The sequence below is a fragment of the Molossus molossus genome, unplaced genomic scaffold, assembly GCF_014108415.1.
Source record: "Molossus molossus isolate mMolMol1 unplaced genomic scaffold, mMolMol1.p scaffold_m16_p_1, whole genome shotgun sequence".
Lineage (NCBI taxonomy): Eukaryota > Metazoa > Chordata > Mammalia > Chiroptera > Molossidae > Molossus > Molossus molossus.
In genome coordinates this window covers 128,361,321-128,381,050 of record NW_023425344.1, presented here as the reverse complement: position 1 = coordinate 128,381,050, position 19,730 = coordinate 128,361,321, and the positions used below count along the sequence as shown (strand labels likewise).

At 38.4% G+C, this 19,730-nt stretch overlaps 1 protein-coding gene across 4 annotated transcripts in view; it reads right to left on the bottom strand.

Annotated features, from left to right (window-relative positions):
* Nucleotides 1-19,730, bottom strand: part of NRP1 (neuropilin 1) — a 156,687-nt gene that overhangs the window by 33,439 nt on the left and 103,518 nt on the right. For all 4 annotated transcript variants that reach the window (XM_036247225.1, XM_036247242.1, XM_036247219.1 and 1 more), the window contains exons 7-9: nt 14,679-14,834; nt 9,146-9,290; nt 3,101-3,432 (exon numbers count right to left, since the gene is read on the bottom strand). In XM_036247225.1, the coding sequence (XP_036103118.1) occupies nt 3,101-3,432; nt 9,146-9,290; nt 14,679-14,834 (633 nt within the window). The remainder of the gene's footprint in view (nt 1-3,100; nt 3,433-9,145; nt 9,291-14,678; nt 14,835-19,730) is intronic.

Below are 19,730 nucleotides of genomic sequence, written 5' to 3'. Positions count from 1 at the left end.
CTAAACCTGGTAGATCAGACTAAGTGGATGGCCAGTCCCAGGCCCTGTCATTTAAGAGTGGGAACCATACCCAATAGTTGAATCATAAAGCAACCAAAGAAGCTATCTTTTAGTAGTGGAAACATCATGGCAAAACAGGAGACACATGTAAGAGGAAACAGATTGCATAGGTTGTGACATGGCTTTTCTGAGTTCTAGAAGTAAATTAATCAGTCTTTTCCAACTCAGAAAAGCCTCCAGGAATCTCAAAGTACATTTCTAGTATAGATTTACTTATCTCAATTAAGGTTTACTTATATTATTTTCAAGAATGAATTTCTTATTGGGTGGGGTTCCATATTCTTGATAAATTGCACTTGCTGTCAGTAATTGAGAATCTGACATATATTATTGTTGGGCCCAATTAAGTGTCATCAGTAATACACTCATTTGTGTATTGTAACTTGAGCAAAGAATTAGCACAATGTAAATAAGCTATAAAAGCTATCAGTTATGATCTGGGAAGAATATTAGCCATGAAGGGTCATATAGAACTGGGCTAATTTTACTAGCATGAGATCATTTATGAAAAATCTTTGTGCCCTTTTACTAATCATGTTTCAGAAGAGGGCTTTGAGTATTTAGATTTTCTATCTGCTCCTGAAAAGTCTAGTTAATTCAAAGACTCTGATATATCTTGTCCATCATGCACTATTTGAGGGTAGGAAGGAAGGAGAGGGCATAGCAGATTTTAAATCCATTAAAGTACTGTTTCATTTCACAGAATAGTACTCATTTTGCTGTTACATATAAGGGACTTGGCATCCTAAAGAGGTAAACTTCATTTGTAAGTTTAAATATAGTATGTGTTAAATATCTTTATACAATTTAGAAATATGTACTACTTCTAAATTGAAGGTTTTACTAGTTTCTTTTTTTATTATAAAAATTTTATTTCTGGGAAAGAGCATTTAGGGATCACTGATTAGGCTCTATATAAACAACTTAGAAGCTTTCATGGTTTTAAATACCATAGAAAGATGATAATAATTGATAGAATCATATTTTAGGAATAAAATCAAACACATTCAACCAATCTTGAATGGATTTTTTTGTTGTTAAAATTGAAAACTGTGTTGAATTCTTATGGAATTCTATTCATAACATATTACAAGAGGGTGAGAGCTTTAGACTTGATTGCAGACGCATGGATTGGACAGCACAGGGAAGCACAGGGTGCATCGTATTTGGAGCATACAGTAATTTGTTTCCTTTCTGTCTTAGAACCCTAGGGTTGAAGAACATATCACAACAGTACACACTGCCACGTGACAGCAGCTCCAGGAAGCTGTAGATTCATAGCAATGCAGTGTGATAAAGTCACAAGGCTCACTCCTCTACAGATTGGCTGTTAGGGAGAACTTCAGTTTTCTGTTTATTTTACTTTTTCTTTCATCAAAAGGAGAGGGGGCAGACATAAAAAGAAAAAAAAAAAATGAAATGGACACAGGGAAGAAAATATCTACACACAGATGATAGAAACTCTGGAAATGATTCAGAAATCACAAGTTAATGAGAGGTGAGATGGGAGAGAACTTCTTACATGTCTGACAGCATCATCTCTGTCAGTGGCTAACCCACAGCCAGTGAGGGGCAGAAGTCTCCGAAGAGCCCCAGGTCTGGACAGAGTGGGAGCTGGCTGTACTGTCTGGCTTTTGCTTTCATGCCTGCATTGCCTTTGCTTGAGTCACTATGTTAAGCCACATTCCCACACTCGCTTAAAATGGGAGTAAAGACAATATTCCCTACAATTAGCTAGATTTTTCTTTTCACAAAAGGAGTAGGTCTTGGGCAAAGTGGGGAAGGACCAATTGTTTTGGGTGTGAAAAGTATCATTAGCTGAATATAATTCCCTCACCACATATAAACTGACTGTGGTTTGTTACTTATTTTAGTCTCAAACCAGCTTCTGGGTCACCCAACATATTCCCTTCCTAGTTGGCTTTTTTTTTGCTCAGGAAATTCAAATAAATTCAATAATCAACCTAAGTAAAATGTAATCACTAAAGAACATCTGTTTGGTTAAAAAATATTATACCACATGTTCTGGTGAATGTTAGAATATTTTTATATTAAAGTTCCCTTCCTTTTTCACTGGATCAAGAGCCAGCTACATTTGAAAAGGTTTCAATACAGTATTCAATCCAAGTGTCCATCAATGGATGGACAGATAAACAAAAGGTGGTATGTACATACAATGGAATATTACTAGCCTTAAAAAGGAAGGAAATCCTGACAACAGAGATGAAACTTGAAGGCATTATTCTAGGTGACAAGTATAGGGTGGGGCAAAGGTAGGTTTACAGTTATTCATATAAAAATAATCCAATAATAAATAATAATACAAAAACAAACTCTGTGTTTCACATGCTCACAACTAAACCTCCTTTTGCCCACCCCTGTGTTGTATGATTGCACCTACTGAGGCAGCTAGAGTAGTCAAACTCATAGAGCTGGAAAGTAGAATGGGGTTTTCAGGGACTGGGGGAGATGGGAAATGGGAGGTTACTTAATGGGCACAAACTTTCTGTTTTGAGAGATAGGAAAGTTCTGAAGATTGGTTGCCCAACATTATAAATACACTTAATATTACTGAACTGTATACCAAAAAAGGTTAAGAAGGTAAATTTTATGTTACGTATATTTTACCATAATTGAGAATTTTTTAAAATATACTTAAAGGGGGAAAGATGATGAAAGGGGAAGGGTAGATCAATTAGAATCTGCTGAAAGATTTTAAGTTTCTGCCCAGTTGCTGCCATCAGAACCCTGATCCCCACCTGCATGGCTTCCCTGTCTCCTGTCTGTGTCCAGCTATCCGCCGACCCTAAGGGAGGGAAAGGTGACCAGTAATGCAGTTATTTTCCATGTTTATCTCAGACATCACTTTCTGTACCCTAATCCTTTCTGCCCTAAAATTAGGGATCACCAATCTCAGGGATGAAAGGAAATAAGAAGTCTCACATTCTCAGGAAAATGCTGAAGGTCCTTGAGCTAAGTCAAGGACATGAGGAAGGACTTCCTCCTGGCAGTCCTCTTGCTCCCTGTCCCTGGATCTCACCTTAGCCTTGCGCTTGCTGTCATCCATGATCATTTTCCAGTCTGAGCCATTGTTGCTGTATCCAATCTTGAACTTCCTCATGGAAACCTTGTTCTCCCGGTGCTTTCCCCCCTGAATGATGATGCCTCTCACAATCTTCTCCTCCCCTAGGTCCACTTGGAGCCACTCGTTTATGTATGGATGAGGCGCAGGTGGCAGCACCCAGCCAGAGCGACTGGTTACCAGGCGAATGTTTTCAGGCATCCAGTTCCTGTCTCCTTGATTTGAGGCTGTAATCTGGGAGTCAGAGATAAGTCCAGACACCATGCCCAACATTCCAGAGCAAGGATAATCTAGAGGGTGGAATGAAATAGATCATGTAAAACGATTTTCTAGAAGTCTTTATGCTTAGAAAGAATATAACATACTAAATAAAAACATTTTCTGGACCATGTCTATACATGTTTATTATTTATTTATTTATATATTTTTATCCTCACCTGAGGACTTTTTTTTTTTTTTTTTTTTTTTTTTTTTGCGTTTATCTTCAGATAGAGCGAGAGGGAGAGAGGGAAAAAGAGAGAGAAACATCAATGTGAGAGAGACACATCGACTGTCGGCTGCCACTCACACGACCCCAACTGGGGCTGGACACAAACTGCTACAGAGGTACATGCCCTTAGCGGTAACCAAACCCAGGACTTTCTGCTCCGCTGGCCGATGCTTTAGCAGCTGAGCCAAACTGGCCAGAACTACATGTTTAAATCTCTGGATCATTTGACATTAAACTCCCCTCCTTACACCACATTCCGATAAAGAAAATTTTCAGTAAGAGCACACATTTCCCTCCTTTTTGAGTTTTTCCAAAACAATTAATAACATCATAGATCATTTGGTTTCTTCCACAGCAGCATACATCGCTTCTGAGTATAAGAAGAGTATCAATCATTGATTAATTGATTGGTAGCTTAAAAACAGAATGTTCAACACTTCGATTATTCTTTCAAAATTATTCATCTCAAACAAGGACTTGCACAGAAACAACCTACTTTTCTTTGAAACAACTCAATTCTGTATAATATGGTCAAAAGTTAGCTTAAAAATATAACCATCTTAAGAGGCATGTATCTAATACAATTAAACTATGTCCACGTTATCAACCGAACCTTAAAAATTAATTACTGAGATACTTTCCAGATCATAAACTGCTACACAGTCCAGATCATGTCATTTCTTCTTCACACATTCTGTGCCTACTCACACAGGAATGATGCATGTACTTTCAACCCAGCATGCCAGTTCTTTCACAACATGTCCTTGCAAGGCCTCGTCTTGTTTACCCCTTTAGATAGAGGGAACTGAAATGAAGAACTTCTTCACCAGAGGTAAAGTGAGGATCAGGGTGGGAAGGCTTTCTCTCATTCTGTTCCTTCCTTCCCACTGTCTGAACCACTTAAATCTTGACCTGTTTTCAAATGCAGTGGCATTTATTCTCATCCCTCCTACTGGGGGTAGCTTCCTTTTCAGGAGGTCTTCTCATATATCTATGGCCACATTAAATTCCTTGGATGACTGTTATTTGCATCCCCATATTGTAAGTTCTCTGAGGGCATGAACCAAGCCATATTTAAAATGTTTTCTATAATTCCCTGCACCCTGCTTTAGAAATAGTATTTGCTCAACAAATATTCATTGAATGAATCAACTTATTAACAAAATAAAAGGTGGCTGCCCATTTTCCAAGCACCTTTTCCTGGATGGGATCTGGCAACTAACAATAAATTCAATGGGGATTAAGAAAAGATTTACGAAAACTATTTTACTGAGAGACTATGAAATTATAGTGTTAAAAATAGAAATCACATTTTTGGTCAGTGTGGTCACACCTGCCTAATTCAAAACCAGCTTTTATAAAGAAAATGTTTAGCTGGTAATGAGGACCAGATGTTACCATTTGGAGAAAAACAAAATTAGCTTGAATATTGTAACTGAGAGCAGAACCTTTACCAGAGTAATGTCCTTTGTCTAATGTAGAGCTGGCTAGGACACAGTTTACAACCCACAAACCTAGCAATGCCCAACCCCTATTCTGCCAATGTGTCCGTGGAGCACAGATTGCCATTTGTTCTGTATGTCTGCCTCATCCAAAAAGAACAATAAAGGGGAACCTTGATTGACCTTTGACTGAAAACTATGAGATTCTTTCAGCAATGCTTAGGAGAAAAAAATACATGAACAATTCAAAGTTTAAATGAGATGCTTGGATTTTATTGTTTTTCACAGTAGTAGGCTGGCTCAGATGGACTTCAGCCTGGCTACATTTCAATTCCTTTGGAAATAGTGTTGCCAGATTTAGCAAACAAGCAATCAGACAAAAACAACAAAACAAGAAACAGAATACCAAACTAAATTAGAATTTCAGACAAACAAGGAATGATGTTTTAAATATATCCTAAATATTGCATGGGGCATACTTACACTAAAAAAAATATGTCATTTATCTGCATATGATCTAATTGGACATTTAATATTTTACCTGGTAACCCTGTTTGCAAAGCTTGAAACCAATCTTAGATGGAAAGAAGTTAGTTCTGCGATGGTGGATTGAGGTGGTTGTTTTCACTAACATTATTTTGCAATAAAATCTCTGTACTTTAATGGGAAAAATGAGATATACTGAAGTCAAATTCTCTGTTAACCAATTTTCAAAAAATGAGAAGGTAATAACAACAGTTGATGGAAGAAATTGAATAAGCATAATTAAATCTTCCCTTGACTCAGAAAGTATCTTTGGATGGTGTGGTGCCTGAGATCATCACTGAGAAATTTTGGTTAACATAGGAGGAACACACTAATGTGTGCAAACACTCCAGTTAATACACATCTGGTTAAGAAATACAAGTCAATAGACTGTGTAGTGTGTTTTCATACATTAAGCAGTAACCCTCCAGGATTAATTTTACCAATTTCCATCTTTGCCAAAACAACGAAGTATGCTTTGTCAGTCACCCATAAAGTACAATTTTGTTTATATCTCTATATGGTGACATACAATTGTCTACTCTGCATTTTCTAGGATTACAAATTTCAGAAAAGTATTTTCTGAATACAAAAATTAGGTTAAAGCTTGGGGCTCTGGAGATTTTGGAATTCAGGTGATGCATTCACGTGGTAACTTTTAATTCAGTAGTTTTTAAAAGTCCAGATTGTGTTAGGACCTGCCTTTTCAAGAGGAGAGGATCAAATTTTGAGATCCATCACCTGTTCCTGAGAAGGCATGGATAAAACTTCAATTCATTCATTCACTCATTCATTCAAAAATCAGCACATGAAACACTTATTATGTTCCAGGAATATAAGACACAACAGAAAATCAGTCCAGCAGGGACCCTTCTTCTTCCATCAGTCTCCACTATAAGGAGAAAATGTTTTGCTTCTGGTACCAAGAAGAAAACACTAGAGTTTCTGCTTGCTGGGGCTTATTGTAAGTTCTATTTATTGCATTCCATGCACTGTCTAGTTTACTGGGTACCATTTAGTAAGCACTTACTCTAAACCAGGTATATTATATATATTCTTTCATTGAATCCGTATTATAGCTGATTTAAGGTTAATCTTACTGACCAACAAATGAAGGTCAGGGGGACCAAATGTCTTGCTTATGGTCACACATTCAGTAAGTGCATAGTTCAGAGACAAGCCTTCTGTCAATGTAATCATCATTGTGGCATGCTAGCCTCTCTAGAAACCTCCCTAGATCAATTGTTTGGAGATTGTAGCTATCTTATTAGAGATAAGATATCTAAAATAAAATATGGGTCATGAATAACAGACTAGCCCTGTGAGCCTAAAAGCTTTCTCTCATTTGAAAAAAGAAAAACAGGCTACGTACAATAGTTGTAAAATAGATGCATGTAAAAATATGAGATAATGCTGTTTTAGACATTTATGTTTAAATAACTAGGTCATTTAATCATTTAAAAAATGCAATACATTATCTGCCTCTTTACATGTGAAGACTCATATTCTCATAATGAAGTCTCAGGAAAATCCTTCTGAAAATGAAAATAGAGCATCTGGGTTTAAATAAGTATTTTATTTAACTAGAAGAAAAGCCTGCAAATTCAGAGTTCAGACTAACATGTTTGGAGTCTTTATAAAGTTTACCTCTTTTTTTTGTACAGTGACATGAAATTAGGTTGGAGTAATAAGCCAGAAATTTCCACCTTGACTTCAAATGGCCTTGTTTCTACAAATTTATGGGTACCTCTTAAATTTGTAATGCTCTGAAAATGACCTAGAAGTTTCTCTTGTGTAACTTCTGATCAAAAATAAAGCCAAGGTTATATCTTACTTTTCAAGGTCCTTTCCTCCTCCAAACCCCTCCTACCCAATTCTTGCCTCCAAGGCCTTAAACTTTCTAAGTCTTAGGTCCTAAAACAATTAACATGTGTGTCTCTAGGGTGGAAATAAATAAAAGTGTGGTATTAAATCAGATATCAGTTTTTACTTCCTAAAATGGACTCTACTGTAAACTGTGTTTTTTTGTTTTGTTTTTTCCTACTTCGTTCTTTCCAAATTGGTTATAATTTTATGGAAAATTGCCCAGGTAACTTTTTTCCCCTTCAAATATCAGTATTTTCCTTACTTAAGAATAATTATACTAAAGAAGGTATAAACAAAAACAATAGAGTTGGCCTTCATGGAATGAGAAATTAAATACCATAAATGTGTATACTAATATAATATTAAAAGATAGTTCACAGACTTTTAAAAGTTTTTACTTTGAATTACTTTTGGTGAATCAGTTACTGATTCTGTTTTAAATTTTTAAACTTACACTAAAGGTTACATTGTACTGTTTTTTGTTTGTTTGTTTGTTTGTTTGTTTGTTTTTTAATCCTCACCCAAGGATACTTTTTCATTTATCTTCAGATAGAGTGGGAGGGAGAGAGAAAGAGAGAGAAAAATATTAATGTGAGAGAGACACATCGTCTGGCTGCCTCCTGCAGGACCCTGACCAGGGCCAGGTACGAACCACAACTGAGGTAAGTGCCCTTAACTGAAATCAAACCCGCGAATCTTTGCTCCGTGGGCCGACACTACAACCACTGGGCCAAATCAGCCAGGGCTGTGCTGTTTTTTTAAAAATTGCATTGTATTCATTTAAATGAAATGGAATTCTAATGTGACTGCTATTTCCTTCAGAATGCAGAATGGACAAGTAACAGCAGTACTGATTGCCATAGACATATAGTGAGAATAACAGGCAGGACCGTTCTTCCCCTTCTAGCTCTTTCTTGACCTGGCCAGCTTTTTTAGCTACTTAGTCTCTTAGTATATACCTTCTTCATCTCTCAAATGGGTATAACCCACCTACTTGTAGCAAATTTAATAGACTTTAAAGTCTTATTAATGCCAGAAGAAACAAACTTATAAGTAGAAATATTGCCAAATTGATTTAAAATATCAGTGTACTAATTCAATAAAAGATAGATAGATATTGAGACAACAGCTGTAAGAAAGTTGTCAGGGCAGATAGTGAGTAAAAAGAGAAACTCTTACAATTAAACTCCTTAACTGTAGTTCATGAGGCCACCTCTAGACTTCAAAATTAAAAAGATAAAGCAGATAGTTATTTACTATAAATCTACTAAGCACCTGTCAGTGTGCCCAACACCCAGAAGACAAGATAAAAGGCATGACCTCTGCCTTTATGGAGCGTATGGTCTAATGGAAAGGCACCAGTTCACCGATACCTACCACATGCCAGCCTGTGCTAAGTGCTTTGTATCCACAAGCTCATCTATCATCATCACATCTCTGCATGGTGTACACGATTATGACTGCTTTTCCAGGTGAAATAACTAAGTATTTGAAAGGTAGTAAATTGCCCAAAGAAATAAGCTAGTGAGTACGAGTAGATTTTAAACTCAGATTTGTTTAAATCCAAATCATATGTCCTTAACTACCAAGTGAAAATGACCACATATATACAAAATGACTCTCCCTATATTTAAAAGTTTATATATATCAAAGCCAAGCAATCTTCAAGCTGGGACTTACCTGTTATCTTGCAGCCATATACTTCAAACCTCAGAGATATTCCATTTTCCCAACGCAGAGGTCTGATTCGAACATACCGAGTTATCAGTGGTTTGGGGAAAACTCCAAACACAACATCTGTGGGATTGGTGTTTCCCTGAAAGATCTATATGGAAAAAGAAAGGGTCCTTTATTAATACACTTGAGATTGAAAACAAATCCAAAAATATGTTTTCATAAATGCTTGTAAAATTATTTATAAGTTCAGCATTGTCTATCCAGGTTGAGGTGGCATTATAACTTATTGTGTTATTTTTTTCAAATGATGGCAATCTGGAAGAATCGTGTCTCTTATAGAATGTTGTCCTAACCATCCATTCAATTTTCAGAGTGTCTAGAGCTTCCAAAAGCACTGTTACAAGGATCACATTTGTTAAAGAACACACATTATTATATTACAAAGCAGGCAATTATTAACTTTATCATACAAACCTACAAAATACTGTGAACATTTGTTGGGAACTTTCACTGTTTTACTTTCCCAGGAACATCCAAAAGTTCTGCTTTTTAAAAAATGCAATGTGGGGTCTGGCTTTTTGAAAATTCTAGGTTGTGTTCTCAGCTATAGCAGAAGGCCGAGTGGTTTTCTCCCTTTTAACTCTATTTCTTTTTAATTTTATTTATTTTTTTAAACTTATCTTTATTGTTGAATGTATTACAGATGTTCCTCATTTTCCCCCACTAACCCCTCCTCACAACTCCTGCACCCCCCTTCTGCCTTTCCCCACACTGTTGTCTGTGTCCATTGGTTTTGCATATATGCATATAAGTTCTTTGATTTATTTCTTCCCACCTTCCCAACCTCCCTTCCCTTTGAGGTTTGTTAGTCTAACAACCAATCTGTACTTCTTAATCGCTTCACCTCTTTCACCCATTCCTCCAACCGCCCTCTCATCTGGCAACCAACAAAATGTTTGCTGTATCTATGAGAATGATTCTGTTCTGCTTGTTCATTTTGTTTTTAGATTCAATTGTCGATAGCTATGTATTCATTGCCATTTTGTTTGTTCATATTTTTTATCTTTTTCTTCGAGAAGACCCTTCAACATTTCATATAATAATGGTTTGGTGGTGATGAACTCCTTTAGCTTTTCCTTTATATGGCCATTGATTCTAAATGACAGCTTTGCAGAATAGAGTAATCTTGGTTGTAGGTTCTTGCTTTTCATCATTCTGAATATTTCTTGCCAATCCCTTCTGGCCTGCAAAGTTTCTTTCGAAAAATCAGCTGACAGCCTCATGGGAACTCCCTTGTAGTAACTAATTGCTTTTCTCTTGCTGCTTTTAAGATTCTCTCTTTGTCTTGAAACTTTTGCATTTTGATGATGATGTGCCTTGGTGTGGGACTCTTGGGATTCATCTTGTTTGGGACTCTCTGTGCTTCCTGGACTTGTATGTCTGTTTCCTTCACCAAGTTAGGGAAGTTCTCTGCCATTATTGTTTCAAATAGGTTTTTGATTTCTTGTTCTCTCTCTTCTCCTTCTGGCACCCCCAAGGTGCGAATGTTGGCATGCTTGAAGTTGTCCCAGAGGCTCCTTACACTATTCTCATTTTTTGGGATTCTCTTTTCTTTTTGCTGTTCTGATTGGGTGTTTTTTTGCTTCCTTGTATTCTCAATCGATGATTTGCTTCTTGGCTTTACCTACTCTACTATTGAATCTGTGTAAATTATTCTTTATTTCAGTTAGTGCCTCCTTCATTTCTAACTGTGCATCCTTCATTTATGACTGTTCCTTTTTTATGTTTCAGAGGCCATCACTAGGTTCACTGAGGTTCTCACTAAGTTCATTGAGCATCCTTATAAGCAGTGTTTTGAACTCAGCACCTGTTAGGTTGCTTATCTTCATTTTGCTTAGTTCTTTCCCTGGGGTTTTGTTCTGTTCTTTTATTTGGCACCTGTTTCTTTGTCTCCTCATTTTGGCTGCCTCCCTGTGTTTGTTTCTATGTATTACTTAATGAGAGGTGTGGGGCTAGCTGAGGCCAGATGCTGCTTGTTTAAAAGAATTTAGGAAAACCTGAAGCAGGATCCAAGACAGGCCAATCCTATAATTAACCAACTGGCACCAGCTTGGGTGGGCCTGAAAGTTGGGTGGGGCAGGGCCTCAGAAAATCACCAGGATGGGGCAACCAGTATGAGCCAGGTTGCTGGAGTCCCAGATATGGCAGATGTCTGCTGCCCCAGGGAAGGTCTCACCAAAGGAACAAAGCCTCTGATAACAAGATCTGTCCAGGAGAAAGCCCCTTCTCCAGCCCTCGCTCCAATGTCCCACAGCTCAGTTCTTTTCTGTATGTCTCTGGCGCCCCTCAAGCTGCTTCTCCTCTGAGCTTAGAGGGAGCAAGTCCAAGTAAGTCCGTGCATGGGCCCTTTAAGAGGAGCTGCCTGGGACTCCAACTGCCTCAGCCTCCCTGAGCCTCAGTTTCCACTGGTTTTTCCAGCCAGAAGTTATGGGGACTTCTTTTCCTGGCACTGGAACCCTAAGCAGGGCATCTGGTGTGGGACAGGAACCCCCAGTCCTCGGGGAGGACCTTCCCAGCCAAGGTGTCCTCCTGATTTTTATCCACCACATGTGGGTGTGGGGCCAGCCCGTCTGCCTCCACCCCTCCTACCAGTCTCGATGTGGCTGTTTCTTTAATTCCGTAGTTATAGGACTTCCATTCAGCTTGATTTCAGGTAGCGTTGAATGATGATTGTTCTGTAGTTTAGTTGTAACTTTGATGTTGTTATGTGAGGAGGCAATACCACATTTACCTACGCTACCATCTTGACTGGAAGTCTCAACTCTATTTCTTGATAGAAGATCTTTTCCCTCGCATTCATTAATGACCTTAATCTCTTTTGGTTATTGGAAAAATTATGTTTTAGTGGTCAAAATCAAAACTGAGTTATAAATAATATATAATTAGAAGCCAGTTTTTCCAGGGCTTCTGCTTCTAGTTTTAAAAAGAGTCATTTCATTCTAAGAGGGATAAGGCATGTAACTGCAGGTATAAGGATGGTTAGTCACAAACCCATTTCCCACAAGCATTTGACGGGGCCAGGGGCCTCAGCCTGGTGCCACAGCCACGTTCTCTAGCTTGACGTCTGAGCAGTGGGCTGTTTGCCATCATGGGACATTCTGGCAGCAGACCTGCCTCAGGTGAAACTAAAAGCTTCTACTTTCCTGGACTTTACTTCAGCCTGGATTGGGGACGACCCAGATGAAAGTAACATGTCTCAGTGACATGCTGTGGGTGATGAGCACTCTGGTTCTCACATAGCCAGGCCAGACTACTCTTCTCGGGCTGCATAACTAGAGTCTACTGGGCTCATCAGAGGCATGGGATTCCTTTCTACCTGCCCTGGTAGGTTTGAAGAAGAGAACCATAGTTTCCCAAGGTTTGCTCTTCCCCTGGGAGAAAGGGCTTGTAAAAGTCAAGGTCGTGTTTTTACTCCATTTAGCTTAAGTGGCCTTCTCAATTGAATGGGGGTCACATGCTTTACAAAGTCGGCTGTTAGCCTGATCCCTCTCCAGAGACAATTTAACATCATAACTTATCCTAGCCTGTGATGGGCTTCAGATGCCTGTCCTACTTCAGCTTCTCTCTCTGGGAAACAGTCTATGTGAGAGCATTTTTATGTAACAAAGAATAATGGGTTAATGCCAGAAAGACCAGAGTACCCAACTATGGTGCTTAAAGGGTCAACAAGTCCACTTCACGAAGAGCCCAGCAGTCTGTTAAGAGCACTGTGTACACCAACATTCACACTGAGGGAATTTTATTTTGTTGAAAACTACTTAAGGACATGCATTCCATTTAACACGAAGAGGACTGCTGGGGTTGTGATTGGTCCCAGGCTGTTTTTGCTGAGGTGCAGCCAACCCTCCCTGAAGAAAGTAGGAAAGAGGTTAGAGGGCAGTGGCTGAAAGATCTCAACATACAGAGAAAGGCAGGTGGCCAACAGGAACTACACTCCAGGTGGATGCTTGGATTTCATTAGGTTTAATAAAAGTGATTAGATAGATGTTAGGTCTTTGTCTTTGCTGAATCTTTACTCTTTCTGCCTCCCCCCTAGAAGCTCTTCTGTGGGCCAGGCTGTTCTTGATAGTGGCCACCTAGAGAGAGCTGCGTGCATTGCTAGACACTCCCTGAGAATCTGCGTGTGCTTCCTGACAGCCCTTCTGAGCCATGTGAGCACCTGACGGACAGTGCCTGTGGAGAGGGTCTTGAAGAAGTAGCAGTCATTTTTCTAAAGAAATGGCCTGAAGGTCTGAGGTTAGTTCTCCCCATTCTCTCTGGTTTCTCTTGTCCTTGGCACTAGCATGCATCTTCCCCAATTTTTTTGTTTCAAATTAAAGCATGTCTTTTAAAAACTACTCCAAAAGAAGAATAAGCCATAAGTCATGAAACCCAGGGTCAAATTTATTGCTTAACCACCACGAATGTTGACTGAAGGTTTTTTCCCCAGATGGAGGATTGGTTCCATCACCTCACAGGCTAGACAGTGGCCTTGAACTTGCCTGTTCACAGACCATTCCTCCCACAGAGCAGATGCACACCTATACCCATTTCAATTTTGCCTCCCCTAAATAAGAGTGAGAAATTTGCACTTGGTCAAAGGGAATTAAGAGTTCTCTCACTTCATACTGAGGAGGCTTTTCTAGGTTCCAGAGCCAGGAGGAAGTCAAGGCCATGAATGCTCCATAGAGAGACAAGGACATGTAAACTGACCTCTTCTGAAACCCAGGATTTCAAGTTACTATACCTGGATCTTTGCTATTATCCTCATCAATTCTCTACATGTTACCAAGCCTCTGGCTCAAGCTATTAATTTTGGGGAAACAATGAGTATGAGTTCTCAGAAATCTTTTGATTACTAAATAAGAGCAAACGTAACTTTATATGAACAGGCAGGCTGAGAAAGAACACCACAGTTCCCAATGATTTAGGTGGAGCTCCCAGGGACAGGGCATGGGCGTGTGCCTCCTCGGTTCAAGCAGTAAGGAGGTGGTATGTATGGGGGTCTAAGGGAACATGATGGACTATCTTACTTCTGTTTACAGTGTATTCTCACAGAAGCAACCAAACACACTTGAAATCAGTTTGTGAGCTACAGAGGGTGGATGAAATGGACTTTTCTAAAACCAGCCTGTTACAGAGAAGAAGAAGAAATACATGAAAGAGAATGGAGAAACACAGGAAAAAATAAAACAACTCCTAAAATTCTAAGAGGACAGTATGCATCCTATTCATAGTCCTTGTCCCCATGAAATGTATAAAGTGATTCTTGAGTCTGACACTTAATTTGGCTGTTATTAACTTTTCCTGGACACATCCATATCCAAGATCTAGGAACATGAGACCCCTTGGTTAGCTTTAAACCTCTAATTACACTTTTAATTTTAAATCAGTTCAGAAATGAAGCAGGCCAGACAGAAAGCTCCCAAACGAACAAGTAAAATTGATCATCCATTTCAAAGACTGAATTGGTAGAAGGGGTGTCAGCCAAACTTACAACAGGCTTGTTTCCTTCTTTTATGGAGATCCAGTCTTCCCCATTGGAGCTAATGTCTATCTTGTAAGTATTGACGTAGTATTTCTTCTTGGTTTCCTTTGAAATGGCTCCCTGTGTCCCAACAGCAGTGACAAAACGCAGAAGACCCAAGTCCACCTGCAAGACAATACACACGTGGTCAGCTGTCCATCCCTGCACTGATAGCACCTGGAGAATCTTTCCCTGTGGACTTCGCGGTATAATTCCCACCCACCTGGGCTCAATAGATTCTAATTCCATCTGGCAGCAACAACCCTAATTCCCCATCACATTCCTCTAACAAAAGGCACAGATAGAGAAGACAGCAGTTGTCCTGGGTTGGCAATTGCCAGGAAAAGACCTTTCTCACTGCTGCAACCATGACTGCTTAATTCCTGATGCAGAGAAAACTGGGTTTAATATCATGTTGCTGTATTTTTTGAAATTAAAAATCCTTTCCAAACAGCACATCAATATATGCCTTTTACAAATAGAAAATCAAGATAAATACCTATATTGGATAGTAAAGAGGCTTGGACTAGAATTCAGATCTAACATGGCCCTATTTCCCATCACTGTTTAGCATACTACCTCCTTCCAAATAGAATGTAGACCAAAACAATACTGACTGTGAAAGCACTGTGAGTATTGTGCTTTGGTAAATGGGCCCTAGATTTGTAATCTGAAATGAATTAAAGAGGAAGAGGGCAAAGTAAGGATTTTTGTTTCATAAATTAGAAGTTCAGAAAAACAACAAAAATTTTTAGTATAAATATGTCCTATGCAATGATTGGGACATACTACAACTGAGTCATGGCTTACTTGAAATACAAATATTTAACTGGGTATTTTATATGTTATCTGGCAACCTTAAATCTAACTCAATTCTAGACAAATAATCAGATGATTTTAAGTTGCTGCAAAAATTCTCCGATTTCCTAATGTTGCAATCTAAAAGTTAATGGGTACTCTGGACGTGGCTGCACTAAATAGTTTCAACTGTTTTCAAATGCTCTCAGAACATTTAGTGTTTTACTCACTATCCATTGAGTCATGCCCAATGCTACATCCACTTTCAAGCTAAAGGGTCCTTAAAATCTTGATGTCCAAGGGAGCATGAAGCGGAACTATTTAAATAAATTCTTCCTGTCAAACTTACAAATGGCTCTTCAGTATGGAAATTATTAAATTTCCAAGAGTGCATATTCAGTTTCGGCTGACTTGAAATAACTCTAGACCTTGATTCCCTGGCTGTCTTATTCCTCTTTTCAAATTTTGTTTTTAGGGTAAAATTTAGTTACCAGGTAGGAAAGAAGTTAACTGGTGGTTAACTAGAAGAATCCTAGGCACTAGTAACAACTGACTTCAAGGAAGTAGCAATTGATTGGAATTTAGGTACTCAACACAGGAAGCATCCAAGGTCTCAGATAGAAAGGCCATAAAAGCATATGCATGAATCTCTCATAAAAAAAGAGAATAAGTTTTTTTTTTCTTTTTTAATGACAATGAAATGCATTAGCAACCTCCCCTTGTAATTGCATAGAGTTTCCTGCTGTGCTATAAAACTCTGCAGATTCTCTTACTTACCACACTGGGATACTTAACATTTCATTTAATTTTTCTTCCTAACATTACTGCCACTGAGGTTAGTATGGATGAATGACAATCTTACAAAATGATTAGAGCTGGGAATCATTGCAATTAGAATTGGAAGGTACCCAGAACTCTAACAAGACACAACCTCCCCAGCATTATGAGAATGCTCACTGGCAATGCTGGAGAAGTTCTTTTAAGTATTTTCTCCCTCTGTCTCTGTGGTGAATGCCCTATCAGAGACCTTCCCGTACCTGATGTTTGGAAGGAGACACATAGCCTTCCGACTCAGAAGCACCACTGCTCACACTGCTGGTGTCTGTGTCAAGAGACTCAGAAGTATGTCATGCCTGTGTGTATACCTTTCTCATGGGAGAAGCCCATTCAGTGGATAATGACATTGTCTTTGATCTATGTTATTAGTCTCACTGCAGCATCTATCTCCCAGACCCATTAAAGTATTTGTTATTCCTAACACAAAAGAAGCCTTTTCTGCCTGCATACATTGATGTGTAAAGTTCTCTTGACTTAACCATATCCTCTTTTTTTAAACTATGAGTGACTTTTTTTCTTTCTGGTCTAGTAGGCAGAGTAAGTCACTTGTCACCCTAGGATATTAAGTGAGGATCTCATGTCTCCAGTACTAAATCTATCCTGTTGTGTTTTTGTTCTACCTTCATCCAGACTTTTATGATTTCTTTTAGGAAGTATCTGCGTTTCTATATACAAAAGTAATAGATGCCTATTGAAAATTCATGATGCAGAAAAGGTTAGAGAAAAAAATAAAATCTCCATAAGACCACCATTAGGAAATAACCACTGATAACAGCCTTCCAGAGTTTTTTTCTTATGCTAAATGTATGTGAGTATTGTGTATATGTTTTGTTATTATAAAAATGTGGTCATATTATCTCCATGTTTGATAAGCTTCCTTTGTTTAATTCTTTGTGTATATTTGCAAGACAAGATATTTTTCTACATAAGCTTTATGGTATTACATGGTAAGGTTGCAGCATAATCTATTTAATCAGCATGCTACCTGTGAACAGTTACTCAACTTGATTGGCATTCAGTCAGTGGACACAATACTGCTCATCTGCTAAGTTCTGCATTAAGTGGTGAATATATCAAGAGCATTAAGAATGTGGGAAGCACAGACACATGATTACAGAATGGGGCAATGTGCATAAAGTGTGATGCAGCACAGAGGAAGGAATATGCCTTTTGCCAGAGAATTGGAGCTAGGGGAGCTAGAGACATTTCACAGCTGACTTCGATGTCTATTATACGAAGGATACACAGGAGAAGCTTGCAAGTGGGCACAAAGGAAAAAAGTGTTCCTGGAAGAAGGAGGAGCAGGAAATGCAGAGACAAGGAGAAGGAAATGAGTGAATTAAATGACAGACACTAAACAACATACCCTATTTCCCTCACCTCCATAGACATTTGTAAAGAAATGTATTGATCTCTGAAGATTATTGCTCTGTGGTCATTTAAAAGCCAAAATAATCAGATGTCATGAAAATCATTCACTATCAGCCATGGTCATCCTCTTGGTGGTTTACCTTTCTGAATTATGATGAACTCTCAGCAACCTCACACAAGATTGATCACTCTAGAAAGGTAGCTGGAGGGACAAAGATACAACCCAAAGCAGTCCTAAATAATGCCACCCCTCTGGGTTCTTGGGTTCATTGTCCTAACTATACTCCTTTCTTTTCATAAAAATCCAGACACACAATAACCATAATTAAATAACCTGCTTTCCTTAAAGCCAATCAGCTATGGTCCAATCACTATTTTCTTATTTTGAAAGAATATCATTATTTCACAGCTGTGTATTTTTAATTAGAAGATGGAAATGATTTCACATCTGAGTTTACTGTACTTCTGTTTAACACTGAGGGTGATGGTGAGGGGATATGATGATGGGAGTGGGGTATGCACAGAGCTGAACATCAAATGCATTCATTGAAATTGTTGAATGTGTCACTCCCTGTGTGTGACATAAGCATCTGGTACGTATCTGATGGCATATAAATTATTTTACAGAAATTCATCAAAATCCTTTTGAGTTCTAGTGGCCATACTTTGAGTTAGCTTATGTAGCACCATAAGCAGAAGTGACCCAATATGACATCCTGTTTCTAATATAAATATAAATATAAAATTTCAATATTGCTGATAGAATGTCTACCCACATCTTACTTCCACTGTGCTCCACACACAAATAGGAGACATTGCTAGACAATAGACACAGAAGGGAAAGGCTCAACTTTTATTTGGGTGGGGGAGAGGTGCACTAATAGAAGAAATAAACAGCTGTCCACACCCACCTCTGGGGGGCAGGAGATGGTGTCCCAGCAACTTCTTGGGGAGAGAGAGGCGCCTGAAGATGTGGATTCTAATCATGATTCTGATGCACTCTTTGTTAAAAGATGTCTACAGGTATAATCCACATGTGCTTTATGGCCACGGCATTGTCTTACTAATGACAGGAAACACATTCCCCAGATAAAGAGAAACCAGGAGAGGCACACATTTTACTGGGAACCACTTGAGGACAAAGAACTCGTTCAGCATTGTGCAGTAAATCACGTAGTAAACCTTTGCAAACTGTTGGTGAAACACCAGCATGCAGTCTCTGAGCCATGAAACAAATTTCGTTACTTCCTATAATAATACATAACCAGCTATTGGTAATGTCATAAAGTAGAAAACCTCATTTCTCAAATGAAAATCTGTCTTGCTCAATAAAATACTGCCCATTGAGCTAGATTGGCAAGGGAGCATTTAACAACTTTTAACATTCCCAAGGCAGGTCAATGCAAAAGCCTGAAAAAATAAAGAACAAAGAATTGAAGTCTGATTAAAAACAGGAAAAACATTTTTCGGTAGGGGTGTGTGTGTCAGATTTTTTTTTTTAGAGCACCTCTGATGACTCAAAGAGCTGTTAATTCATCGCTAGACGCTACAAGCTAAAGAAAATATTTTTGAGCAATTGTCTCATTTCCTTAGATAACACAAGGGCAGAGCCTGAGCATTTCAACATAAACGCTGTTCTAGGATTTATGGGCTTAATTCACAGAACCTGACCATTATGTTACTTAGATCTTGAACTTCTTGTTCAATTTTAGTTTTCATTTACAGTTTACTTTCAATATTATGTTATATTGGTTTCCATCTTGAACTTTTTATAGTTACCAATCAAAATATACCCACTTTATACTCAGTAATGTAATTCTCTATCTTTTGATGTATTTTTTCACTATTATTGTATTACATAGAAAAACACTGATGGCTAAAATTACTTTTATTAATAGAAAGTTCATGGAGTAACACCTCATGTCGGCCATTTTATTAAGGGCTGAATTTACATACACTTTCTCTTTCAATTCTCACAACAATCATACAAGGAAGATTTTATGGACAAGCAACTGA